The sequence below is a fragment of the Notolabrus celidotus genome, chromosome 20 (assembly GCF_009762535.1).
Source record: "Notolabrus celidotus isolate fNotCel1 chromosome 20, fNotCel1.pri, whole genome shotgun sequence".
In the NCBI taxonomy this organism is placed as follows: domain Eukaryota; kingdom Metazoa; phylum Chordata; class Actinopteri; order Labriformes; family Labridae; genus Notolabrus; species Notolabrus celidotus.
Window position 1 is genome coordinate 27,945,678 of NC_048291.1, and position 26,522 is coordinate 27,972,199.

Here is a 26,522-nt window from a genome sequence, read left to right on the forward strand (position 1 = left end):
GAGTCTAATCCCGAGAACTGATGAATTTAATATGTGAACTCTACAGAGTGTATTTATATAACAGGATACATGTTATTAACTTTAAACAGAGAAACGTTTCAGGACTATGATCAACCGTCTGTGGAAGCTGTCGAGTAGTGCAAATTGGCAGCAGTCAATAATAATAATAATAATAATAATAATAATAATAATAATAATAATAATAATAATAGTAATAAAATAGAAAAATATCATTACTCATTTGCAGAATAAAATAACGATGGATTGAATATATTTATTAATATTGACAAATATGTTTTACATGCAATAAAAACAATGTTAAAAAATAAATAATAATAATAACAATAATAATAATAATAATGATAATGAAAAAATACTGTTATTATTCTGACACATTTATTGTAAAAAAAAATACCAGTAGATTTGATATATTTAATAGTATTAAGAAATATGTGTTACATACAATGAAAACAATGTTAATAAATAAATGAATAATAATAATAATAACAATAATAATAATGATTAAAAAAAAATACTGTTATTATTCTGACACATTTACTGTAAAAAATAGTAGATTTGATATATTTATTAGTATTGATAAATATCTTTAAAAAAAGTAATAACAATGTTCAAATAAAAAGCATTCTGATTTTAATAACAACAACAACAACAACAACAACAACAATAATAATAATAATAATTATAAATTACTATTATTATGTCACATTTACTGAAAAATATACCAGTAGTTTTAATATATGTATTAGTATTGAGAAATACATTTTACAAAAAATGTAAAACAACATTAAAATATATATATTATGATAATAATACTAATATTTTACCCATCCAGGAGGCAGTAGTTTGCTATCAGAGTGGGCTGAATGAAATGATAATCAGGGATGGATTTTACATGAATACAACATTTTTGTATTAACACAAACTGTTACTGTTGTAGTTCACATATGAACGTACCCGATTATCAAAGATCTTTTGTATATATGAAAAACTGGCAATGGTTGATTTTCTTATTTTCTCTTCTTGTAATGATTGTACTTTCATATTTTTTATGAAACCTTAGGGTTGTAAAGTTCAAGGTAAACTTTATTATACCTGCGGGGGAATTTGTTTTACAGCCAGCAGTGAATTAAACAAGGAAAAACACTGAAAGACACACATCAAGGGGCATTCAGGGTCAGATAATCTATTAAAGAGGCCGATGGTACCATGTACAAACAAGTTCTTGAGTCTGCTAGTCCTTTGCCCAGGCAGAAGCCGACACCGTCCCTCCTGATGCTCTTCAACTTGATGTTTCCTTATTTAAAAGTTGTTGGGAGCCTGTCTGATGTTTTTTTTTTTTTCCATTTTCTGTTTGAAGATAAATAAAAACATTCAAGATTAATTTGCCAATACAAACACAAAAAAAATTAGAACAATTATTTCTGCAATACATTATTAATTTGTGAAGCAATACTTCAAAAGGTTCGCTGTAGTTACAACAGAAACAATTATTTATTTTATTATTATCATTGTTTTTATTGTTTTTCCTTTTTGCTTATTGCAATGCCCACTTTAACACCTTCTCTGCAGTGGTGGTGAAACTAGACCATCCATAGATGAAAACAGATATCTCCCTAGATCTTTGGGCAATGGCACCATCCAGTGGAGAGAACATAGACAATGACACAGAACTACTTTGGTTGAATTACTGTCGCAGATGAGCTCTTCATAAGATAAGATATGATAAACTTTGTTGTCCCAATGGGAAATCTGTCTCAGACTTCACAGTGCTCTGATACAGACACAACAAATACCACAGTACATTCATACACTATAAAAACTAGCATACCATACCAGTCTTATCATAGCAATTTATGTTTTAATGACTTTATTGTCATAACATTGCATGCTCCCATGAGGAACTTTCAGTTTATGTTGACTTTGGTGCCCCCTGTGGACAAAGATTTACATCTTATAGTTTTACTGACCCTGTCCTGTAAATACTACACTGGTTATTTTGAATACAAGATATCTCATCCTTCATTTCTTTTAAGTCAAATGTGTCACTCATTGTTTGTTGTTGAACATATAAAAATGATGCAGCCTCTTTAAATTGCTATCAATCCTCTGGACAGACACCCAACCCCCCTGCAAGAGAATAATATTTAAATAGTCAATCTTGTCTCTGAATGTCTTGTTTTTTTCTGTAAGTCCTAAAGAAGTAACAGTTTCAATTTCAGTCTGCTTTGGAACCAGTGAAAAACTCCTAACTGGAGCTTTAAAATCTATCTATTCTAGTCACATATGGGAATGTATAAATGAGTTTAAATCTATCATCTTGTATGAGATGTTGCTTTTTAAAAAACAAATAATTAATTTTCCAATATTATATTATATAATATTATATCTTATTACATCTTATTATCTTATATTACATCTTATTGTTTCTCATTATATTTGATTATATTCTATCTAGTTCTAAATAGTACAGTAGTAGTATAATAGTATAGTAAATTGTACTTTAATTTAACTTTTTATTACATTTTATTATATTGTATTATATTATCTTATATTTTATCTTGTTTTTATTATATATTATATTTTATCCTTACATATATCATATATAGACATTACATCACATATATGTTATATTATATTAAATTATGAGATTATATTATATTATATATATTATTATATCTTATATATATACATTACATAATATTTTAATATATGTTTTATTATATTATATGATATGTAATGTCACATTCTTTCCTAAAACAAATCAGATTACATGACCAAACTTGTTCTCTCTGGCTCGCTTCAGAATCGTTGAATCTTTAATGTGTTTCTTTTGTGTCAACACAATGATGGAAGCGTCGAACAGCCAATGACATTCCGAAACTGGATCTCGAACTCACCCTGCAGTGCTCATTCCACCAATCAGCGTTGAGAACGAGTCTAATGGGCGGGGCTAAGCGCACAGCAGGGTAATGCGCGCTGTATTTATCCCGACGTCGGCAGCTAGGAAAAACAGTTAGCTTAGCTTACCTCAATAGATGGTGGGGAACGAGGACCATCGTCGCGTTGCTGTGCGAAATAATAAAATCCTGCCAGTATTCATGAGTTTCCTTACATCATTCGTCAAATAGTGTCCCCGTTAAAACCTTTAACAACACAAAAGCGTCGACTTCATCGACTTTGGTGCATTAAATGGAGGAGAAGAAGGAAGACGGCGACTCGGAGATACAGGAACACGGACCCGAGCACTGGTTCTCAAAATGGGAGCGGCAGTGTTTGGCCGAAGCGGAGCAAAGGGAACCGAGCGAGGAGGAGGCCGACAACGACCAGGATAAACTGTGGCACCTTTTCCAAAACTGTGCCACTGCTGTGGCTCAGCTATACAAAGGTTGAGACCAGTGCTTTCTGTCTGCGTGTGTGTGTGTGTGAGAGAGAGGGAACATTCCCTCTGTACATTCTGCTAGCTAGCTAGCCTAGTTACTCTGAACTACCGTTAGCATCAGGCTAACTAGCTAGCTCTGCTCACTGGGCAACGTTTACAGCTGATTCTGCAATGCTAAATTTAGCTAGCTGTGCTATCAAGCTAAAAAAAAAATAGTTATGAAGTTGTGTTTCTTGTGCTGCTTTCTTTTCCACTCATAATCAATGTTAGCTAAACTGACTGGGGAAAAAAAAGTCTTGCACTCAAGTTTGTTTGTGAAAGCTTGTTGACACCTAGTTAGACAGCAGATGATGGCTAACGTTAGCCAGTGTAGTTACAAAATGGCGATGGTAACAACAATCGTAGCTACGCGACATTCTCAGATGACAGTCTGCAGCTTTCTGTCAGTGTTCCAGTCTGTGTTTCAGGAGGAGATCAGCTTTTTAAAAAGTGCTCCTGACGTGTAAAGTGAAGTAAACAGAGGAGTTCTCTCTGTGTGTTAAACTGCTGAGTGAGCACTTTGTGAGCAGGGAGAGCAGCTTGCGTTATTATCACAAAATGGCGAGGAGAGTATTTGTTCGTGGTGGAAATATCTGTTTGTCTACATTCTGCTGAGATTGTGTTTTTTGTTAATATATTGAATTAAACTGACTCAAACAGAGAGGTTTGACTCCCCCCCCCTCCCCCTCCCCCCTGTGCTGAACCTCCAGCCTGTGTTTTACATGGCTTTGTAACTTTCCTGCTGAGAGGGCAGATAAAGTTTTTGCTTCTTTGCTAAACAAGCTGCTGCCGTGTTGGCCATCTAGCGCCGGCTGACAGTTATTTATAAGCCAAACCCTGCCCCATGCATTTGCAGATGCAAGACAAAATGGCGAAATGAGAATTATATCTTCCCCTCAACCCTGAGAATCTCAAGCTGCTGTACCAGCAGCTTGAGATTCTCAGGGTTAAGGGGAAGATATAATGCAATTTACTAAAATATAATTATAGTTGTTGAAGTATCCTTTGGTCACATTAATCACAGGGGCTTGGTTTTTAAATAGCACCATGCACACACACACACACACTCACACTAGGGATGCACCAATCCTGCATTTTAGGTCACGATACCTGGGCTTTGGTATCTGCTAATACCGACTAGCCGATCCAATCCTGGTAACAATCTCTCAATCAATCAATCTTTATTTGTATAGCGCCAAATCACAACAAACGGACAGTCAGTCTGACCCAAGCGGCAACCTCTGGTCTAAAAATATGAGTCAATGCTGAAGTGTTAAAAGTTGCAGTTCATGGAGGATCCGCTTGAGGCTGGCTCCAGAAGTACAGGAAGTCACATACACATGAATGGGAAGTGGGAAAAAGACGATCTTTGCAGCATTAATAAACATGTTTACAGCCTGGTTCAAAAGATGAGTGTAGTCTGGATAGCTCGTTTCTCGATGTCCTCTCACTGTGAGGGGGGTGAATTTTTTTTCTAACGCGGCAATTTTGAAGATATTGAGATTACCAGTCTTCCAATGAGAGGCACAGCTGACTGTGGGAACACTGCAGCTGTTGGCTAGGAGGCTCAAACTCCGCCTCTTTATGTCACACTGGCTCGACAGAAGCAATATGGCTGCCGCTGCCGATTGGCTTCAAAACAGCGTTCAGAAACAGACGGGTGACGTCACGGATACTACGTCCATATTTGATAGTCTATGGTCTGACCCCATCTTAATCCACCATGAGCATTGCACATCGCAGTATTTAGCTAGTTACAGCGAAGAGGACAAACTTCCTTTAACAGGCAGAAACCTCCAGCAGGACCAGACTCGTGTTAGACAGCCATCATGCCTCAACCGAGTTGGGTCTGGAAAGACAGATAGAGGGGAGTAAGAGAGAGAGGTGATAGTGATGAGACGAGTAGTAGAAGCTGTTGCCGCTGGAGTCCAGCACGTCCGCAGCAGGAGGACGTCTACGGCAGCTCAGAGGGATCTATTCCTTAATGTGAGGATAGCATCAGGCTTCTCTGACTTGATGGTGAACGGTCCCTGGGTTCCAAGTGCTAAACCAGAGGCTGGAATCCCTTTATTTCAAGGATCCAGAACTCAAGGATTCCATCCGTTGAAACATTACCGCTGCACATGTTGCAAGTTTCCTGCAGAGTTGTTAGCAAAAGAAGCGTGACATGCACCTCAACTACAGAGTCTCTGTAGTTATCCTCCATCATGCTCCACCGGGCAAAAATGCACAGACCAGCCGGTGCTGATGACGTAGGAGACGAACATGGCTGTTTTAAACACAGAAAAGCATATATCTGCCAAATGGATCGGCCCTTTGTCACTGATATCCGATCTAGCTTTTTGAGTCCGATCTATCCGATACCAGGATCAGATCGGTGCATCCCTAACTCACACTAAACATTTCCTTTTTCCTCCCACAGATAGAGTATGTCACCAGCAGGGCCTGTCACTGTGGGTGCCATTTCAGAACTCTGCCACAGCAGTCACCAACCTCTACAAAGGTATCTCACCAAGTCTTTCCTCTCTCCTTTAAACAGGACGTATTGATCTGACAGCTTCCAGATCTGCTGTTGTTACTGTGCCTCATCCCGTCAATACAGTCTGTAGCCGGCTGTCGTTGTGCTTGTAAATGTAGGCGTAGTTTTATCGACAGGCTCACCTTAAGTGGTAAACACAGTCCTGGTCATTATCACTGTTATCTTTCATGCATTGATCAGTGTGTTTCAGGGGTGTGTGGGTTATTACAAGTCGAAAAACAACCTAATTTTGAACTTGGTTACAATAATGTCAGGAATTCACCCGTCACACAGAGCTGTGTTTGTAAGAGTGAACTGGGCTGCAATGACTATCTCTACCAAACTCGTCATAAATGATGGAAAGGAAAGAACAGTTTTCCTCCTCTGGAAGAATTTTCGAAAAGCTGCAATAATGCATGTTTTTATGTTTCCCTAAATCATGCAGAATGAAAAGTATTCATGGCATTTGTTCTTGGGTCAAATGTGCAATAAGCATGATAAACAGTGATTGGTATTCTCATGATGTTGTCCTCTATCACAGAGAGCGTGGAGGCCCATCAAAAGAGCTTCGACCGGGGCATCCAGATAGGACACCAACGACGCAATAAGGTGAGTCTGATTCCTCTGTTATCAGTTCATGAGGCTCTCAGCTTTATACTGGGACAGATCATGACATCAGTGATCAAGCCTTGGTGAAATGATAGATGACTCTTGTGTTGGATTGCAGGACATGTTGGCCTGGGTGAAAAAGCGCCGGAGAACCATCCGAAGGGAGGATCTTATCAGCTTTCTCTGCGGCAAAGCACCACCACACAGGAGTAGCAGGGCCAACACCCGGCTGGCCATGGTGGCCCCCAGCCGGGCCAACTCACCCGCCGAGACTGGGTCCTCTGTGGAAGCAGACCTCCAGCCCTTCAGGGAGGCCATAGCTCTGCACGGTGAGGATGCTTGAACCTGGTTTATAGTCTGTGCATTGTTGCAGAGATATCAGCGGGTGTGTTGAGCTTGAAGGGGACTGTAGAGGACCAGTGAGGCTGGATATCTGGTTGTGTTTAGACATGTTAACAATCAAAGGTTTACAGCTAGTCATAAAGATCTATATGCTGCTAACTCATCAGAGTTGTTCAGTCAGGTCATTAAAATGATAACGCTTCATCAGACTGGATTTAGATTCTGTTGCATGTTTTGATAAGTGTTTGTTTGTGAGAGACTGTCCTTCAGTTGTTGTACTCACATCTGGCTCAGAGATAAGGGTGTGTGGTGCAAGGGTGTGTTAGTATTAGCCAATAGGGAAAGGGGGCCTCACTTCAGCTCTCTGTGTGTGTGTGTTTGTGTGTGTGTGTGTGTTATAAGATAAACTTCTCACTTTACAAGTCATTTTTACTGACTCTGATTAAATCTTTATTCCAGCTGTGTCAGTCTTCAGTGTGTTTAACCAGTGTTGATGTGTCTGTTGTGCAGTTTAACTATCTGAAGGTCCCGTGTCTGAGGGGCCGGTTTAGGGTGCAGCTGAGGTTATGTCAGGTCGGATGATGTGAGGCATTTGCTGGTTTAGGTTACAGACGGGTTCAGAGTGCATCAGGAGCTTTCAGCGGGGCTCTTTTCTCAGTTGTCGGACAATTTTTCATTTCACCGCCGAAGTCTGAGTGTGTTTGGACCGACACGGACGAGGTGTGTGTTTACAGGTTGTGAAGTCACAGGTAGCAAAAGACAACCTGCCACATACACGACTTTCTAAGAATGATGTGATCTTGTTCAGATGAAGCAGCAGCTGATGTCTGTGTGAGATATCTGTTGAAGTCGAAGGTGTTTTGTGACAAACATCCAAACATGGCAGTTCTTCTAAATGTTGAACTCGACTCCTGTGATTCTCTGAAATCTAACTAAAGACAGAAACCGACCCTGACACCACTAACCTCAGTGACTTTTACAAAGAAAGTCAAAGCTGTTTACCTGCTCTGCCCTCTCACCAGGCCTCATGTTTCAGACACACTTCACTTTCTTTGTTTCGAATGTCGGACGTATTTAAAGAACCAGAAATAGATTTAGAGTTTATGAGAAAATTCCGGAGAGGAGATTTGAGATTTCTCATCATTTTGATTTGAATTAAAATTTTGGGAAGGGGGAATTTGAATTATTTTAGTGTTTATTAACTGGCTTTAAATTTTGGCTTTGGTTCTACTCAGTAAAGGGAAATGAAACATCTTTAAATACCTGAGAAAAGTTATACTAAACTTAGCGATCGGCAGAAATACCGATCAAAACCAAACAGTTTGCTTACCTCACACCAAAACGAAAAATGAATGTGGACAACTTCCACCAAACTTAATGTTTATGTTTATGTTTACTTCTGCTTTCTTAAATTCCCGTTTCTTCCCTTCCTCCCTCAGGTCTGAGCGGAGCCATGGCGAGCATCAGTGTGCGCTCCGGCGCTCCAGGGTCTCCGACACACGTGAGCGGGAGCAGCAGTAACGGAGGCGCCGCGGGCGGAGGCGGCTCCTCCGGCTCGGGGCCGGTGTGCCGCAGCAGGCGTAACGGGCTCCAAGACGTTGACCTGAACACTTTCATCTCAGAGGAAATGGCCCTGCATCTAGACTCTACAGGCTCCGCCTCCTCTGGAGGGGGAGGAACCAGGAAACGAAACTCCACCCAGTGTAGTGATGTCATCACAGACTCCCCTACGCACAAACGCAACAGGATGATCTGATCTGCTGCCTGCCTATGTGTGTGAGGGGGTGGGGGGGGGGCCTTGGAAGCCGAGGCTAGAGACGGGGGATGGACGGGCTTACGTGGGACAGACGCACGGACAGACAGAGGGATGACTGACGGTGCACAAAAACCCCCCCGCTGAAAACGAAAACAGGGACTGAAGTTCGCTCACTTGAGATGTTGAACGAGTTCTGTTCCTTGTCTCCTTTCCCGAAATTATTTCTACAAATCACTGACCTGCAATCAGAACACTCAAAGAGTGTGTGTGTGTGTGCGTGTGTTTGTTTGGAGGAGATGGGGATGCGAGTCCTGCATCGCCTCCCTGGAAAGGAAACAACGAAGGGAGTCCCAACTCATTCTTGGATGCTTCAGTTCTCAAACGGGGAGGACACGCGGTGCTTCTGCGTGACGAGCTAAAGCCACTTGATTCCTGACACATTAGTGCTCTTCCCTCTCTGACCTTAACCCCTCCATCCTCACCCACCACCTTAACCAGGAAGTGAGGGCCATGATCAAATCGTCTCACTCAAGAGAATCAAGTTGCTCGCCAAATATTGATTCCCACTCTGTCGGAGAACCACGAACCTCTTCTTTCTGTTACGTTGTCGTTGCAGCTTTCAGTGGGCGGAGCTAAACTGTCCAGATGGAGAACTTCTGTGACATCATCCTGCCACATGTACCCAGTTACAGCACCCTGGCTACTTAGTTAAAGGCGTGTAATGTTTGGACGTTTTTTGCTTCCTGTTCTGCTTCGACAGTGGCTCCTTTAGTTCATCCACTCATCTTTTGTCGCCCTCTTTAGTTTTCAGCCACCAGTGTTAAATTCTAGCTTTGTTGCCACGGCTCGTTTCCGCAGTGATAGCCAAGTTAACTCTGCGTTTTCTCTCCATCTCCTTTTCTTTTCGTCGTTGTTGTTTTTCTTGAGGATAATGGAAAGGAATTATGTTTTGTTTTTTTTGTGCACACAGCTTCACAGACAGCTGTCTCCTGACTGCGACGCCCTGATCCTCCTTCACCCTCATCTTATTATGAAAGCAGCTGCTGTTGTATGTGATCTTGTGATTATGCTGATGAGTTGCAATAAGGATTTTTTGCACTTAGCTTTCACCTCTAACTCATGCAAATGAAATCGGCTCTTCCATTGTACCCCAGTTGTAGCCCTAGAGATGCCTGCTTGTGGTCGGTCCACGCATTACGTACCAGTCGGTGCTTAGAAGACGACAAGATGGAGCTCTCTCTCTCACACACACACACACACACACCTCTGGTTTCCAAAAATATCCTTCAGAGTATTAAATCAAGTTGTCTCTGCATGTGGACCCGTCTTCTGTCTAGCAGAAGATTTAACTTATGAGGAGATATCGGTGCTGTAAAGAAAGCATGAGTCTAAGAAATGTTCTACGTAGAACCACCAAACTGTGAGAGCCAGAGCAGAGAAGGTGCCCAACGTTAGACCTGACTGTCGGACCGGGTGTGTGGACACTGTCTGCTCTTTGTAAAGGGATGTGTGCATTAATAAGACGAGGATGGGGTGGATTTAACGTGGTACAGGATGACGCAACCAGCAGCTTGTTGCCCATCCTTCAGTGAGGGACCGGAGGAGGAGACACGACGCCCCACAAGTCAGAGCTTTAATACTGAGGAGTAGATCTAAGCTTGTTCTTTGGAATATGCCTTTATTCTTTGGGCTGCCATGACCAAAAGTTCTGAAGTCGACTCTTTGTATTTGTTTATTTAGTTATAGACTTCAGGGCGTGCAAACAGACAAATTAAAGCTCCTGTAAGGAACTTTTGTCTGCTTTAGAACCAAAATGAAATTCACTCTGTTGTGACTCCACCATCTACAAACGCAAACAGGAACACCAGGAAGTAGATCAAGTGTTTCTATATTAAATATTTTAAAGCCTGGACCTCCTGTAAGAGGGTCGGGGTCACACAGGATCCTGTATTTACTTAAGATTCACAGTGTGTGAAAAGTTTGACTGTTAATGAAAGCAGGAGGAGCTTAATCATCAACTTTGGGTCGCCAAACCCAAAACAAACAGAGTTACCTACAGGAGCTTTAAACTGTGGCTGTGACCCTTTCAAAATAAAAGCTTGACAATGAGCAGAAACACGTCTGTGTCAGAGACAGCTGCTTTCTCTAGACTGATGAGTCATGAGACAGCGTGGTCGTTTTCTCAGACTGTCCAGGTTTTCTGGACGCTGAAACGGCGACGGCAGGACCCACAGACGGCGTTGATTGACTGTCGTGTGTCTCACAGATGGATCCAGAGCGACTCCCTGAAACACGCTTTTCTTAATGAGGAACATTTGGTCGACTCTCAGAAGGCGGTCTGTTTATTTAGCATTTCACTCAGATGAGCTCTGAGACGATGACACAGGACGCTGTGGCTCAAACTCCTGACCTGTGACATGTCGACGTCTCCTCCTCGTCTCTCTCTCTTCTTCGCCTCCCTCTCCACCGTGACAACTTCAACAGAGGGCTTTTTCTTTTTGTTAATACAAAGCATGCCAGTTCTTCTTCTGTTACACTTTGGTCACAGATTTCACTTTTGTTATTTTGTTGCATTTATCGGTTGGCTTTTCTATTCAGACACGAACCGGGCTGAGGTTTAACGATTCAGTCAGAACGAATGAAGAACCTTGAGTTTTGGATTTTTTTTTCTTTTCTACAAGTGAAACCACTGAATTAGACTGTTGAACATATATGTAATATATAGGAAACAAATGTGAGATTTGCCTAATGAGAGTCCTGTGAAGGAGTGCCAATGATTCATTCAGAGCGTAGAAACCTGGTTTGAGGATTCTCCATGTTTTGGGAGTTCTGTCGGTCTTCAGCGCTCGCAGGTCGGAGGTTCATGTAGATTTAAACCTGTGACGTCTCATCATGGCGGTTTTTAATCTTCTGATGATCAGTTCAGAATGTGCTTCAAAGAGTCGGCACATGTTTTATTAAGAGCTGGATCTTAATCCGCTGACTGAGCCCACCGAGACAGAACCGCATCACGTCGTACTCTGTCCCCCCAAACTTTACAAACGTACCTATCTTAAAAACACGCGGTCGTTATCAGACCGGGTTCCAAACTCTCTCATCGCCCTCTCTCTCTCCCTTGTTTTAATTTGAAGAAATCCTCCCTTTTGAATTTAATTTATTAATCTGATTACCAGATTAGATCATCATGTAACCAAACATGGATCAAATCCAGTCCTCTCAAAGCTTAGCTTCACCTCCTCCAGTCCACGAGCTGTCCTCCTTCCTGCTGACGCCTCACGCTCATCGCCTCGATCTGTCTTCCTATCATTTAGATTCTTCTGTTCGGACGCTCGTAGAGATCCCGCTCCGGGTCTTTGACTCTCTGCGTCCCCGCTCACGACGCCTCCCGAGGCCTCCTTTTGTCCCCTACAGGTGTAGGTGACACGGAGGCCTCTTCACAGGTGAAGTCATCGAAGCCATGAGCTTTTCTTTTAGATGTTTACGTTGCTTTATCGCACTCGTCTCTTTGACTTTGCCACGATGTCTTGAATTTCAGAGGAGAGACTTTCAGATATAAAAACCTCCATGGATCAAGACTCCGCTTTCTGTCCTGACCTTGTTTGCAGGGCTAAGTCTCGACTGAGATCCCGAGCAGGATGTTGCCATCTCTTCTTCAGATTCTGACCTGCATTGATTAGCCGCTAACACTAGAGGGGGCCCTCTGTTCTTATCCCCCCCCCTGAGCCAGGCTCTGGCCCTCATCCACATGGTTTCAAAAGGCTGACTCATGCCTTGTGTCTCTGGAGCCAACACTATTATCATTTGTTTCTTGATACTTATTTGTTTAAAAAAGTAATAAATGGCTAATCTATATACTTAACATTTAATTGTCGGTAAGATATATGTGGTTCACATTGTAAAAGAAATAAAACCATGAGTTGCAATTGGATTGACTATGTTTCATTAAAAAACAGTGTGTCAACTGGTTTGTTTTTTACATATTCCATAAGATTTAACTCTTATCCTGTATACCTTTGATTATCTTGAGCATTTACAGCTTATCTCAATCATTTCTGCTCATTTTTCCAAACAGTTATGACCTGCAATCCTCACAACACTTTCATGGTTCATCAAAACTCTACTGCATGTTTACAAAAGGTAGAAAGACACCTGAAATAATTCATTATTTGTCTTGAAACCTAGTTATTCTGTCAGTTCATTAGTCTTTCATCCGTACACTTTCATCTGATTACCTGAGACCTGATTGCAGGGACAGCAAGTCTAAGCAAGTCAACCCAGCAATGTTTTCCAGCTCCACCTGAGGGATCCAGAGGTGTTCCCAGACCAGATTGGGTTTATGTAATCCCTCCAGAGAGCTCTGCGTCTGGAACTCCTCTAAGAGATATTCACAAACATCACATCTGATGATTTCACTCTCACCTGACAGGTCTTCAGCTAACTCCCTGTGGCAGACTTCACAAACACCCCATGGCATAGATATTTATAGTTTCTCTAAGTACGTCTGACAGATTTTGATAACTGAATGGATCATTTATCATGTGAAGGTTATAAAGATGTGCAGATTTTGATAATGTCACTTAGAAAAGGTGACTTTTGTGCAGATTTGTACTGAATATTTTGCACACACATACCAAAACAATGCAATTTGCTTAAATTAAGGATGAATTGTAAATGTTTTTTTTATTTTTTTTTATTTATTACACAAATTTATAATACAGCAACATAACTCTGACTGGACAAGGTCTAAACAAACAAATATACAAACAAATAAACGTGATAACCTACAACAGGACAAGACATGGGAGCAAGGGGTGGAGCTATAGATAAAAAGACTAAATTCAAGAAAAAATAAATAAATAAAATGTATACATTCATGTTCATTCAAAAATTGATGGGGTTTAAAACTCAAGTATCAATAGGAGCCACCACAGCCTTTTATCTATCACTGATTAATTCAAAGAGCCTCTGTGGCCACTGCCTGGATCTACAAGTGCTGATGCTGCTTGCTCCATAGAGATCAGTTCCAAATAATCTGTATTGAATTGTAAATGTTAATTAAAATGTTTTTCTAATTTAAGTTTTGAGCAAAATAGGAGAGAAAACAGTCAGCTGTAAGTAAACACAAAACATATTTTCAAAGTGAGCTCAGTTTGTGTTCATTCTTCACTTTATTTGCAGATATTCTAAGTCAAATTAAAGCTTGCTCTTCTTCATCATTTATAGGACTTGGTTCCACAATAAGGAGCAGTAAACATGTAAATAAAAACCCATACAGAGTTTGTTTCTGTAGTTTCTCCTCTCAGAGGTCAGCCTGTTCCTCAGTCTGCCGCTAGGTGGAGCCAGAGAGCAGCACTGACACAAACTCATCAAACTGCGTCAGATGTTCAAAATGTTAAAATTAGGACGTTATGATTCAATAAAACACATGTTGGGATATTTTAATGTCTCATTTATCATTTACATTTCTCACTGGTGTTCTTTATGAGGTGTTTCCTTCAAATCAGTCCTGTCCCATCGTCTCCTGTCTGTAATGATGCATTCAGGTACTCCTCTGTTAGCTCTAGAGCTACAGTTAGCATGTGGTGCGTTCAGGGACTTCATGTAAAGATGAGAACACACCAGGAAGGCTTTAAGAGCTGTTTCAAGTATTCATAATTTCATGATGTGTTAACCGAACAACCACAAACCCATTATTCATATTCAACTGGTTATCTAAAGTTGCTTTATGCAAACATTAACATCACAAACATGAAACTGAGTTTGTTGTTGTGTTTCTCAACCTGTGGGTCGAGTCCCAAAAGTGAGGCCTTTTTCAGAGGGTCATAAAAAAAGCAGCTGTGTTAAGTCACACTTAGATACAGTAAGAGGCAGTAAGAGGCAGTAAGACACCTTCAGCTGGTTGTTACCTGTTGTTAAATGCAAAGTATCTGACAGTTTGGATCGGGATGGTCTTTGAAGAAATGAGCCAGGTGGCGCCAGCTCAAAGGTTATTCCCTAATTCAGGGGTTCCCAAAGTGTGGGTCAGGAGATGTCTTCAAGAATGTTTTTCTTTTAAATTACCTTAAAATAGTACATTTTACCCATTACAGTAAATAATATCTACAAAAATAGTAGCAAAATTTGAAATAAAACCTTGAAAATAGTAAATGTAATGAGTTTTCTGCCTTTCTTTGTTTCCAGATGACTCCTAAGTTTAGGGTTAGTGAACAGTTAATGATCTAAAGCATCAGTAGCAGCAGGTTCACTCATAATGACACAGGAAACACAGACACATGCTCATATAGGGAGGCTCATTTTCTGCAGACCAGCTAAATGAAGACACATTAAATCACTTTGAGGGACAGTGGGGGTCGCAGGCTGAAAGGTTTGGGAACCCCTGCTCTAATTGATAAGGCGGACCCTTATATTGGCTGACAGCCTGGGTTCGATTTGGACTTGCAGCCCTTTGCCACATCATTTCCCACTCTTCCTAGTTTCCTACTCTTTCCACTGTCCTATCTGAATGAAGACATAAAAGCCTCTAATGTATTTGAGTATTATCAAATTTAAACTCCAAATAGAAGATTTTTGGACCAGTGTTGTTAAGAGGAACCCCATGTAGTTCTCTGAAGTGTCTCTAGGGGGAGTAACACTTCTATTGTAAAAGACAGTTAAAGAGCAAAGACACAGACGGACACAGATCTTCATTCATACTTGTTTAATCGCTGCACTAATCCAGATTTGACATGTGCTGACCTCCACACATTTATTAGAACGTATGCAAATAAAATCGAACACAGTTTAAATAATATGTGACGTGTTGAATCAGAAGCAGAAAGTTTTTACAGCGTTCAGATGAAGATGACAGAGTGAAACCACAGGCGTGTTCGTCCTCAAACACATCTGTTATCTCACTTTGTTTTGGTCCATGAGTGTCTTATCTTTATCAACACCTCTTTCCTTCCACCGCTCGTCCTGCTCCTCATCTTCACCCACACAAAGTACAGTGATCATCAGCCGTCACAACGAGGTCCATGAGTTTCTCTAGAGCCTCTTGCAGGTGTTGTAGACCTGCAACACTTTATGATCTGTGAATTTAAAGACTTTTGAAACTCTTCCTGCAAACAGCAAACATTTCTTCTGGTAGGGTTTGGATCTTGAAGCTTTTCTCATAATTTAACAGTAAAATAATTTCAGGGCTGAAAATGGGAGCAGATGTTTTTCCTCGGTCAGAGAAATTCATGGACTCTGAGAGCAGCAGGTGAGCCCTCAAAGTCCACTTCAGTCTGATGAGGGACCAGGACCTGGAGCGGGCTGTGAAGGGGAGTCTGTGGGAACAGAACTCAGATCTGACTGAGGGGCAGAAACTTCTGGTAGTAGCTCTTGGTTACGTCGATCATCAGGTCCTGCGTACACTCTGGGAGCTCACCTGAGAACAGACCTGAGAGAGAGAGGAGAGAGAGGGAGAGGGAGAGAGAGAGGTCAGGTAAAGGTGTAACTGGTACACTCAGAGTCAGGTGTGTGGGTGTGTGTTTGGGTGTTAGGAGGACCTGGACATCCAGAGAAGACGGTGAAAGGGGGCACCACTGTTTCAGGAGGGAGCACGGTGTTGTCTAAGATCTTGCAGCAGTCCTTCAGCACACAGCGGCGACCCTGTACACACACACACAGATACACACACACACACACACACACACACACACATAGATGTCTTTAATACTTTATGACGTTTCCTGTTGTTCACTGTCTTGTGTTTAACCCTCATGTTCTGTTTTTGTCTCACTCTGAGAATAAAGAGGAACATCTATCTGTCACTGTATTCTGATAACAATCATACATTTTTCAGAAACTATTCATCTGTTTAATCTGTAATTGTTGTGGTGATGAAATGTGATCTGGTTCTGCTGTTGAGAGTCTGCTCAGCAGCAGTGACTCACTCTCTGTCTGACTCTGTGGAGCCGCCTGCAGACAGCTCACTGCTCTCTCTTGTGAACATGACCATCATGTGACATATCTCCAGAGGCAAGAGGAGACACTGCCTCTGTTCATGTCCTCTATAACCGAAGCAGAGCCGTGTTCTCCCTGCAGGCTTCGTCTCTATGACACCGGTGTTATGTGTGTGTTTTCGTGCCACTCACTATGACACAGTTCTTTCCAATGTGGACGTAGGAACCGATCTGCGCTGCGTTGACCACGCAGTCTTCTTCGATGAAGACGTGATCACCGATGTGCAGCGGGAAAAATGCAACTCTGGATGGAGAAGAGGAAGGAAGAGGAGAAAAGGAGTTAAATTTAGACGTTTGTTTAACCATGCTGACACAGATCCATCATTATGAGCTATGTTCACTTTTTATGGTTTAATGCATAACCTCCAAAACTTTTAATCTATGAATGTGAAACACTCTTTCAAGAACAGAGAGATAAAGCTAATGCAATAAACAGCAACAGTACTTTGGTGATTGTTATGATCTATTAACTCTATTAAGCAAACATTGTACAGATTCTAGAGCTCAATAACTTTTTCAGATGAGCCAAATTTGGAAAAAGTGAAGTGCAAAGACTTCTGATATTTACGTTTCTCTCATCTGACTTTTAAAGCTACAACTGTAGACATGTTAACCATGCACGTTGAAATGTTTACAGCAGAAAAAAATAGTACAGTTTTGCAGGACCTGAGCTTCTCAGGGAAGTGATGCATGTTAGAGGAAGTGTGGAGCATCTATAGCAGATCCTTTTCATATATTTTGGCTCACCCTCTAATTCATTCTTTCATTCTTGAATGGCGTAGAACATCCTCATTTGCTTTTTCTTCTATGTTCACATGAAATTGTGATAAAAAGTATTAAGAGGTGTTGGAGGAGGATGCATCAGCTTGTAGATGCTTTGACTGATGACTGTCTGTTATGTGATCCAGGATGTTTTCTCATGTTTTTACATTGTGTGTTTTATTTCTGTAACTTTGTTGGAACATTCTGACACTGATCTCCACCAGGACTCTCTTGTTAATTAGATGATTAATCTAAATGAGGTTTTCCAGGTTGAATAAATAAGAATAGAGCTCATAGAAAAAGGAGGTTTTACCCTTTACTGAACTTCTTGAAGGGTGGTCTGATGACACTCCTGCTCTTCACCACACAGTGTCTGCCCACCCTGACATTAGCCAGGTCCCCTCTGATGATGCAGTCATTCATCACAATAGTCTGAAGGGAACAACACAGATGATCAGAGTGTTAGCTTAATCCCAGTCCAACAGAGAGAGACTGTAAATCACATTACTGTCTTAATGTGTTTACATCCTTACTTTCCCATTCAGGACGATGTTCTGACTCCCACACAGCACCGACTGTCTGCTCACTTTGTTTCCTGAAGCCTGAAATCAAACAGAATATACAGTTAATAACTGATCTACAGTGTGCTTTTATTACACTGTGTTTGAAAGAAGGTAAACAATAGATTCTGTTATCAAACAACGCCCTGTTAGCATCAGCTAGCAAGCGACTAGCAAGCTAGCATCGACTACAAGCTAACACCTCACCGTTTCAATGTACTCCGCCTTATTGTAGAGGATCTCTGATAACTCCATGGTTATAAATCAAACACTAAATCTAAGGCAGGGTGTTTTAATGGAGCACTAAAGACAGTCGCATCTGTTTGATTAGCTGTCCTGCTGTCAGCTTCTTCTTCTTCTGATGTCTCAGGAAGGTTTCAGACTGTATGAGCAGAGCACCGAATCATCGATCGACTGAGAGCCGTTACATTATAAAAACAGTAAATTGAGGTGTTTTAGATTTTAATTATATCTCATGAAGTCTCATATAGAGTGCATGTTGTGTGCTGGATGCATTTTCAGGGTCAGATCATTTTCATTTCGCAAACATCAATGATGTAATCCGTGGTATTCTTCTGTGATGGATTAATCTAGCCTGAGAAGAGTTCTAACCCTCTCAAGCCGCAACTTTTTTTGTTACTATTTTTTTATTTATTTATTTGTTTGTTTGTTTCAAATTCAATGATTTGACACTCCATAAAGGAAAAAAACGTTAAAAAAAACCCAACTAATTAAATGTACAGTTTGTGGGCTGCGCATGCGTACACCGGAGCCCTTGCCTGACCCTGTTTCTTCTTCGCGGTGCATGCTGGGAGTTCTCATCACTGATCCCCGTCATGGCGTCCCGCGTCCTGCTGCAGTGTGTCCGCTCCCTCTCCCGGCCCTCGCTGAGGCTGTCCTCCGCCCACCCGGCCCTCAGGGTCTCTGTGGTCCCCTCAGCAGCGACCCACCGACCCGTCTCCTTCGCCGCAGCTAGCCGGAGGACGCGGTGGCTGGGACAGAGCCCGGTGAGTGTCCGGTAACATTGAGGAGTCGTGGCCTAGCGTTCAGAGCTGTGACCTACCGACGTCTTTCAAACCTGTCAGACTCTCCAGCCTCCTGAGAGTCCACTATGTCAGAAGGGGAGCTTACTTTACCTCTAAGGGGGGTCTGTCAGGTCTTAATCCTGAACAAAAACCGTGAAACCTCCAAACCACATTTTGAACAAACCTCGGAGATGTTTTGCTTGTTAGCCTGTTAGCTAGTTAGCATCTCGAGTTCTAGATACACATGTTTGTTTCTCTTCACTCACCTGGAGATCACCTCCAGACATATGGAGGAGAACCTTCACATGAGGGCGTTTAACTTCATCTTAGTTCATTATAACAAACCGAACCCTGTTAATGTGACAGCAGCATGCTGCTCAGGAGCTAAAGGTGTGTTTAAAGTCACCTTTCTGATGTGAGGAGCACGATACTCAGGTGTGCATCGAAATACCGGCTTAGTATCGATATTTAAATATCGTGGCATCCAGTCAGCTTGTTGTTTTTTTGTTTTAGCCCAGGTGTTCTCAACTTTTGCAGCCTGCTACCCCCAAAATAAATATACTAATCCATCATGTATAATATTATTATAGAAGCAGGTAACCTTCCTGTTTTTACTGCAGCACTGATAGGACTGTGTGTTATTCATAAGGACAGGTGAGTCTGTGAGGTTTAAAGGTCCTTCGATTAGCTGTGTGCACATGCTGCTGTGAATAATTATTGTTTACATGATCCACTTTGCTGCTATAATCCTGAACATGTCCCCACTGTGGGACGAATAAAGAATTATCTTATCTTCTTTGGGTTTGTCTAGATTTTAAATCATTATAATGTGTATTTCTTTAAGTTGTGACTGTCATCAGGTCATCAGGTCATCAGGTAGTCAGCATCCTCACTGGATCCAGGTCTTATATTTTGGAACATTTAGAAACAGCCATGTGAGATCTGAGGCTGATGTTATTCAGCTTATGAATGTATTAATGTTCTTTAAAGTCATGAGTAGAATCTTGAAGTTTGTTTTGCGTGAAACTATTAAAGAATCAAAGTCTTGGAGTTGTTTTAAGTTTTACTTTATGCACACACTAAACTGTGCTGTGGTCTAACTTGTATAATAAAGAAACACTCTGTTAGGCTGCATCAGTGTTATTGGACCCACACTGAGAGTTCTCTCCCTTCTCCTCAGATCCCCTCAGTAGGCGTGCAGTGCCGACAGTATGGAGACCTGCCCCCCCTCACCGTAGACTCCATCAAAGAGCGCGTCATGTGCGTCCTGAAGCTCTACGACAAGATCAACCCTGAGAAGGTGAGAGCGAGCGGTGACTAGCGCTACCATCAGGTCTGAACTGGGCTAACTGAGAGCTAACGTGTCTGACTTCTCCTCCTCAGCTGGTGACAACCTCCCACTTCATGAAAGACCTCGGGCTGGACAGCTTGGACCAGGTGGAGATCATCATGGCCATGGAGGATGAGTTTGGTGAGTTTGTTGAGTGTATTGAGGGTTTAGTGGGAAAAGACTTTCTTTTCCTTGAGGTTAAAAGTCTTAGTAACAACAAAGAAGCAGGAGGGGAGCTGTAGTTTAAATGTAATGTCTTTTAAACAGACATCTGTTTGTTGAGATCAATTTAAGCTTTATCAGCATCACGAGACCCCCAATGAGTTCCTGTAATGTTTTATATAGATTATACACACAGAGCAGGTTTGCATCTGAACCTGTGTTTGTGAGGCCACTTTTATCTGAAGCCAGTACGCTCTAATGCCAGCACAGGACTTCCCTCTGTTTTCATCCTGTGACTCAATCAGTCAATTTTGTTTACATATTGCACAATCACTGCAGAAGTTATCTGATGCAACTTTGCATCAAGAGCAGCTCTACACCAGACTCTGTAGTATTTTACAGTCAGCCAACAAGGGGCGTTCGGACTGATATCCTCCTTGGTTCGACAAATATTTAAATTCCTACTGGTTGTAGAGTCCAGACCAGTCTGAAGATAAGAAGATGGTTTAGAAACAGTCACAAATTAACATAATCTAACATAAGCAGAGCTAGCAACCGCAACCCAACTGCCCCGCCCTCTGACCTTCAGTTTATAATTTGTCTTTGTTTACATCCAGGTAGTTTAGCAGTAAGGCAGCAGCCCTTTGTCAAAGCTACAGCCTCAACCACGGGTGGGCGTTGTCATATTTTGGGGTGCAAAATATTGCAGGAGATGGTCTTCAAGTCGACTAAAAACTTGCACCTCACTAGACCATAACTTCATCTACTAGTGAGGAAACATGTGGGTCAAACGAAGGAGGAAACTTCCTTTTAACAGGCAGAAACCTCAGACACATTAGTGAACAGAAAGTGGAGTTGAGGGCGAGAGAGTTGGTATTTTAAAGTTTGGACTGTTGGTCTAATTCAGCAAACCTGGAGATGAGGCATGAAACTAGTTTACCTACAGTTGTCCTGAAGGAACAGATCAGACTGTCTGTGCAGGTTGTCACTCAGCTTCAGGTCCTTTGATTCAGATTGAAGAAGAACTACAGATTTGATTTGACCTCTGAACTCTCGTGTTTCTCTCCTGCAGGCTTTGAAATCCCCGACGCAGAAGCAGAAAAGTTGATGAGTCCTGAGGAGATTGTACAATACATCGCAGACAAGAAAGACGTTTATGAATAATTCTGCTGTTCACTGCAGAGGTGAGTCTCTCCGCCTCTCTCTCTCTCTGTCTCACCTTCAGGTTTTATCTCATGTGTTCTGAACTCATCCGTTTGTGTTCCTCTTCTAGAGTTCTCGACCCCGCCGCGACCCCACAGGAAGAAGCAGATGGGCACCAAACCATTTCCCCCCATCCTCCCTGTCAGCTCTTGTTTCCATGACAGCACCGTCGATGGCTGCCGGTCTCGTGTCTGACTGTATTTAAATGAACATGTGCTTTTGGAGCTCGGAGACTAAAGAAATATTAAACCGTATACGTCACAGATGTTTGTTTCTTCTTGCAGCTCCTCCCTGTGGTTCTGATGTGTAATTTCTCATAAATAGATGAATAAAGTCACACGCTGTGAAGATCTGTGAGTCTGTTCTCTCATTTAACATCTGGAGCGATTACATTCTACATCTAATGAAGTGCTCCAGATGTTAGAGCCATGAAGTGATGGAAGTAAAAACATCTTTAGTTTGAAGCTTTAGAACATTTTAAGTATCCTACAGAGTCACAGGCACAGAGGAACATGTGCTAACAGAAACTGAAAGAGTAGTGTGACGATGTTTGTATACTCACAGAACCGGCCTTCATGGGTTACTAACTCGTCAGGTTAACTTTCAGGTGCTTTCACAGAACCTGTCAAACTGAAGTTAGACAACATATTACACCCTGAGGGTGTAACAGCATGAGCTGCCCTGAGCTGAACAACTTAAATCAGCGTCTGCACGGCTGCAAAGACGAGTGCAGGAAGTAACTACAATGAGCGAAACCATGAAAGTAGAAAAAAATATTCACTACATTTCCAGAAATGTAGGTTTAGTGTTAATAAAATGACTTCACTAAATCTCTACTGAGGAGATGTTTTATGGTAGAAAGATGAAAGTAAACTGAACTCAGTGTTAAACTGAAAACATTGTTTGTAGCACAGTTAAACTCTAAATGTGTAAAAATGTACATTTACATCATTTTAAGCAATTTTAATGACAATAAAGGAAAACTTAGATACTGTATGCTGCTGTGTTAAAATATGTCTGCATGTAAGGTCTCACTTTCTACAATAATAAGTTCAGGATTGTTTTGTTTTCTAGTAAAACATTCATAAAATCAAACTTTGTTCGTTGCTCTTTATGTCCCTTCAGGGGATCCGTAGTTTCCTGTGTTTACAGGTGGAGATTCATAATCATAATTTTGTGCTCTAAACAGCAGCTTCATGAAGATACATGATTTTGTATTTATATATTTCAGTCTGTAAAGATCAGGAAATGCTTAACATGTGGAACACTTTGATGTTTGGAGTTTCTGGCTCAAAATATGAAAATGTAATGAAGGGTGAAAATTGTTGGGAAATATTAAAAATGACACCCTGCTGTTTAAATGGGGAAAATGTATATAGTGATAAGTATGAAAGTCATGTTTAAGTCATGACTTATAATTTCTTATTGAGCTAAATAATATAACAATAGCATTGACTGTAACGTCACCCATGTGTTCCTGAAGGTGAGTTTTGAAGCTGGTCGCCATATTTGAAATTCTAACTCTTGCTAACTTCTGGTGACCTAGCTACAGGAAGAAGTGGAGTAGATGTGAGTGGTAAGCCTCCTCACTGACAGCTACAGTGTTCCTGCCTGTTAGTAGAGTCAGCTGTGCCAATAATATTCAAAATGTAACTTTAATATCTTCAAAAATAATGACTTATATAAAAGAACAAACCTGTACAGTATGCTGATAGAACCATTTTTTGAATGGGTGTGTGTGTGGTTTCCGGTGCTTCATATGTCAGCCTCAAGTGGACACTCAAGGAACTGCAGTTTATAACACTTCCCCATTGGCTTCATCTCACTGGAGGTCGCCGCAAAGTTTCGACCAATCACAACCATTGAACACAGTTAGACAGACACCCTCTCCACTTTTAAGAGTAGACTTCAAACTTTCCTTTTGATAAAGCTTATAGTTAGAGCTGGATCAGGCTTGGACCAGCTTTTGTTATGCTGCTATAGGCCTAGACTGCCGGGGGAACTGGCACACTGACACACTGGGATCCTAGCTCACCCTCTTCCCCCCAACCCCCTCATCACTTACTTTAACTCTGCCTGTCCCATTAAAGTTACTAACCATAGACCTTTCTGGAGTCCCTGAGCTCCCTTGTCTCGTAGATTCCTCTGAGCTGCCGTAGACGTCCTCCTGCTGCGGACGATCTGGACTCCAGCTGATACGGACGTGCTGGACTTCAGCGGAAACAGCTTCTACTACTCGTCTCATCACTATCACCTCTCTCTCTTACTCCCCTCTATCTGTCTTTCCAGACCCAACTCAGTCTCAGCAGATGTGTGTCTAACATGAGTCTGGTCCTGCTGGAGGTTTCTGCCTGTTAAAGGAAGTTTTTCCTCTCCACTGTAACTAGCTAAATACTGCAAGGTGCAATGCTCATGATGGATTAAGGTGGGGTCAGACTGAGTCTTACCCTGTCTTGGTGTTGGGTCTCTGTTCATAATTTGACATAGAGTGGTCTAGACCTCCTATGTTTGTAAAAGTGTCTTGAGATAACGTTTGTTGTGATTTGGCGCGATACAAATAAAGATTGATTGATTGAGTTAGATGAACAGTGATTATTTAAATATAGAATCAGTTTATTGATGATGAGGAAATAAAGAGAGCAGGAGTCGACCACTGCGTCACTGTTAGTCTTTTATTGAGGGTTGTACCCAAGTTTTACAGCTTTGTATGACGGCTGCAGGAGCCATAGGTTACAAACAGTAATCAGTATACGAGTACAGCCAACAGAAGACCTACTACCTACTACTCTACACCTTAGTACAGATTCTCTTAAGAGCACTAAAATCCAGAAAATAAAGAGAAAAAATACAGAACAAACCAAGCAACAAAAAGGAGAATAAAAAGATTAAATGAAACCAAACAAATAGACAGCATCAGAGGAGCCATTCATTATTAGAGCACACTGGAGTTGGTTTTCTATACCTTGTAATATCAGGCGACTTTGTTTTTTTGTCAATTTTTATACCCATACAAATAAAGATTGTCCTTCAAAAAGTGCAGTTTTCCCCAAAAGTTTCAGAAAAAATCCTTTAATGACCCGAGGAAGACGTTTGAAAATAAAAAGGTACTTCCTGTTCTGTTTGTGTGAGAGGAAGACGCCCCTCTCATTGATTATAGACACTGTACGTTTATATTCTCATATATATAGATATATATATTATATATAGTTTCAACAGTCTCCCAAAGCAATGTGCATAATAGGTTTACAGGTGATCCAACTACACACTGTGGATTGATAGAATCTCTATAAAAAACTTGTAGTTGTGTCAAATTTACAGATCCACAGGCTCCGCCCCCCTCGGCTGTCGGAGGAGGAGCTGCGCGTGAAAAGCAAATCTTAACCTGTCCTCCTCTCCTGCTACAACTGGCCCGACGGCTGCTAGGTAATAAAGGTTTTTTTCAGTTTTATTATTATTAGTAGTACTAGCAGTACGGTTTAACGATGGCACGACATGTTTGAGGAATATTATTGGGAATCCCGTCTCAGCTGTTAAAAAATTTATTCTTTTCATAAGAGAAAGCAAAAAAACCCAAGTTGGACATGGAAGCCTGGGTTCAACACTCCACTGCATAGTCTCTCTGAGCGAAACCCACCCGCCCCCCCTGTGTACTGGACCCACCCCCCCAACCCCGATAATACACCCACCCTGCCCCCCCCACACCCCGCCCTGCCCCCCCACATCTTTGTGCTGGTTAGACTAAAGCTTTTCAGGGTTTGTTTGTGTTCATACTAAATGTAAAATGACAAAGACAGCAGGTTCTCACAGTTTTTGTGTTTTTATGTTGGTTTTTTTTTTGTATGCGTGTCAAAAAAATAGCTTCAGCGCTTTTTGATCGACGTAAGGAACTGTTGGGCGTGTGGTGTTATGATATAGCATAGCATTTGCTCACAGGATAGTTAAGTCGAGAGAAAAACTAAAGTCACATTATTATTTTTTCTTAAACATTTAAAAAAGTAGTATCACCAGCCAGCTTCCCTCCTCTCCTCCTCTCCTCTCCTTCCTTCCTATCTCCTTCCTCCCCTCGTCTGGCCCTGTCAGGGAGCTGCTTGGCAGCCCCCGGGGGATTGTACATTGCTCGTGGTGGTTTTCACTTAAAAGGTTTTTCCTCACATCATCCTTTTTGCTAATGACTTTTTTATCTTCAAGCATTTTTACATTGTCCAGCTTTTTAAATACACGTACACACAGACACGACAAGAACCAGAGAAATAACTCAATCCCTTTCCTTCCCTCTCACCCTCCCTCTTTGATTTGGCATGATAATGTGTTCGACACACACACACACACACACACTCTCACACTCACACACACTAACAGTAGATCAAACAAACAGACAGAGCGGATTAAGCTTGGAACCAAAACAGTAACATCAACAATGAGAGGCGTTTACAGACGTAGCTTGTCCCTTCTCTAACAGCAGAGCGACGCGTCTCCTCAGGGCTGACCCGGGGTCAGCTTCCTGTCCCGCTAATGGTTAAGGTAAAGATACTGAGGAGGGAGGGAAGCTGCTCCCAGACCAGCGCTCTGAAGAGGCGTCACATCAAAAATAAGAATAATCAGAATGAACGAAGTGTAAGATAATTTCAGCGAGAGTTGAAAAGGGAATATCGACTGTTTTAGTGTTCACGTGCCTCCTGTCAGTCTCGCGCTCTCTCTCCTGTAGGAGTTTGGAGAGGACGCTGATCCTGGATGAGCCAGAATTAAAGAGGCAGGTGTAACCCTGTGTCCCTGAAAAGCCAATCACAAGTCACATCCCCTTGCCTGAGTCACTACGGGCCAATAGGAAGCC

At 41.6% G+C, this 26,522-nt stretch overlaps 3 protein-coding genes across 3 annotated transcripts; 2 read left to right on the forward strand and 1 right to left on the reverse strand.

Annotated features, from left to right (window-relative positions):
• Positions 1-3,008: 3,008 nt before the first annotated feature.
• c20h16orf72 (chromosome 20 C16orf72 homolog) lies at positions 3,009-12,625 on the forward strand. The gene is made up of 5 exons (XM_034711112.1): positions 3,009-3,406; positions 5,862-5,942; positions 6,499-6,566; positions 6,685-6,895; positions 8,348-12,625. The coding sequence occupies exons 1-5, from the start codon at positions 3,211-3,213 to the stop codon at positions 8,662-8,664; spliced, it is 873 nt and encodes a 290-aa protein (XP_034567003.1). The 5' UTR covers positions 3,009-3,210; the 3' UTR covers positions 8,665-12,625.
• A 2,721-nt stretch (positions 12,626-15,346) lies between these two features.
• Positions 15,347-18,365, reverse strand: dctn5 (dynactin 5). The gene is made up of 6 exons (XM_034711493.1): positions 18,179-18,365; positions 17,945-18,013; positions 17,725-17,843; positions 16,782-16,893; positions 16,194-16,296; positions 15,347-16,084 (listed from the first exon to the last, which is right to left on the reverse strand). The coding sequence occupies exons 1-6, from the start codon at positions 18,224-18,226 to the stop codon at positions 15,987-15,989; spliced, it is 549 nt and encodes a 182-aa protein (XP_034567384.1). The 5' UTR covers positions 18,227-18,365; the 3' UTR covers positions 15,347-15,986.
• A 412-nt stretch (positions 18,366-18,777) lies between these two features.
• ndufab1b (NADH:ubiquinone oxidoreductase subunit AB1b) lies at positions 18,778-22,041 on the forward strand. Its single transcript, XM_034711495.1, has 5 exons — positions 18,778-18,978; positions 20,177-20,296; positions 20,380-20,467; positions 21,561-21,672; positions 21,762-22,041. Exons 1-4 carry the CDS (start codon positions 18,808-18,810, stop codon positions 21,650-21,652), a joined length of 471 nt encoding a protein of 156 aa, XP_034567386.1. The 5' UTR covers positions 18,778-18,807; the 3' UTR covers positions 21,653-21,672; positions 21,762-22,041.
• Positions 22,042-26,522: the final 4,481 nt, after the last annotated feature.

Coding starts and splice junctions, on each gene's coding strand:
- c20h16orf72 (XM_034711112.1), top strand. CDS start 3,211: ATGGAGGAGAAGAAGGAAGACGGCGACTCGGAGATACAGGAACACGGA. Junction 6,567..6,684: donor GACACCAACGACGCAATAAG/GTGAGTCTGATT, acceptor GTTGGATTGCAG/GACATGTTGGCCTGGGTGAA. Junction 6,896..8,347: donor GGAGGCCATAGCTCTGCACG/GTGAGGATGCTT, acceptor TTCCTCCCTCAG/GTCTGAGCGGAGCCATGGCG.
- dctn5 (XM_034711493.1), bottom strand. CDS start 18,226: ATGGAGTTATCAGAGATCCTCTACAATAAGGCGGAGTACATTGAAACG. Junction 17,844..17,944: donor ACATCGTCCTGAATGGGAAA/GTAAGGATGTAA, acceptor TGTTCCCTTCAG/ACTATTGTGATGAATGACTG. Junction 16,894..17,724: donor TTCAAGAAGTTCAGTAAAGG/GTAAAACCTCCT, acceptor TTCTCCATCCAG/AGTTGCATTTTTCCCGCTGC.
- ndufab1b (XM_034711495.1), top strand. CDS start 18,808: ATGGCGTCCCGCGTCCTGCTGCAGTGTGTCCGCTCCCTCTCCCGGCCC. Junction 18,979..20,176: donor GGTGGCTGGGACAGAGCCCG/GTGAGTGTCCGG, acceptor CCTTCTCCTCAG/ATCCCCTCAGTAGGCGTGCA. Junction 20,468..21,560: donor GGCCATGGAGGATGAGTTTG/GTGAGTTTGTTG, acceptor TCTCTCCTGCAG/GCTTTGAAATCCCCGACGCA.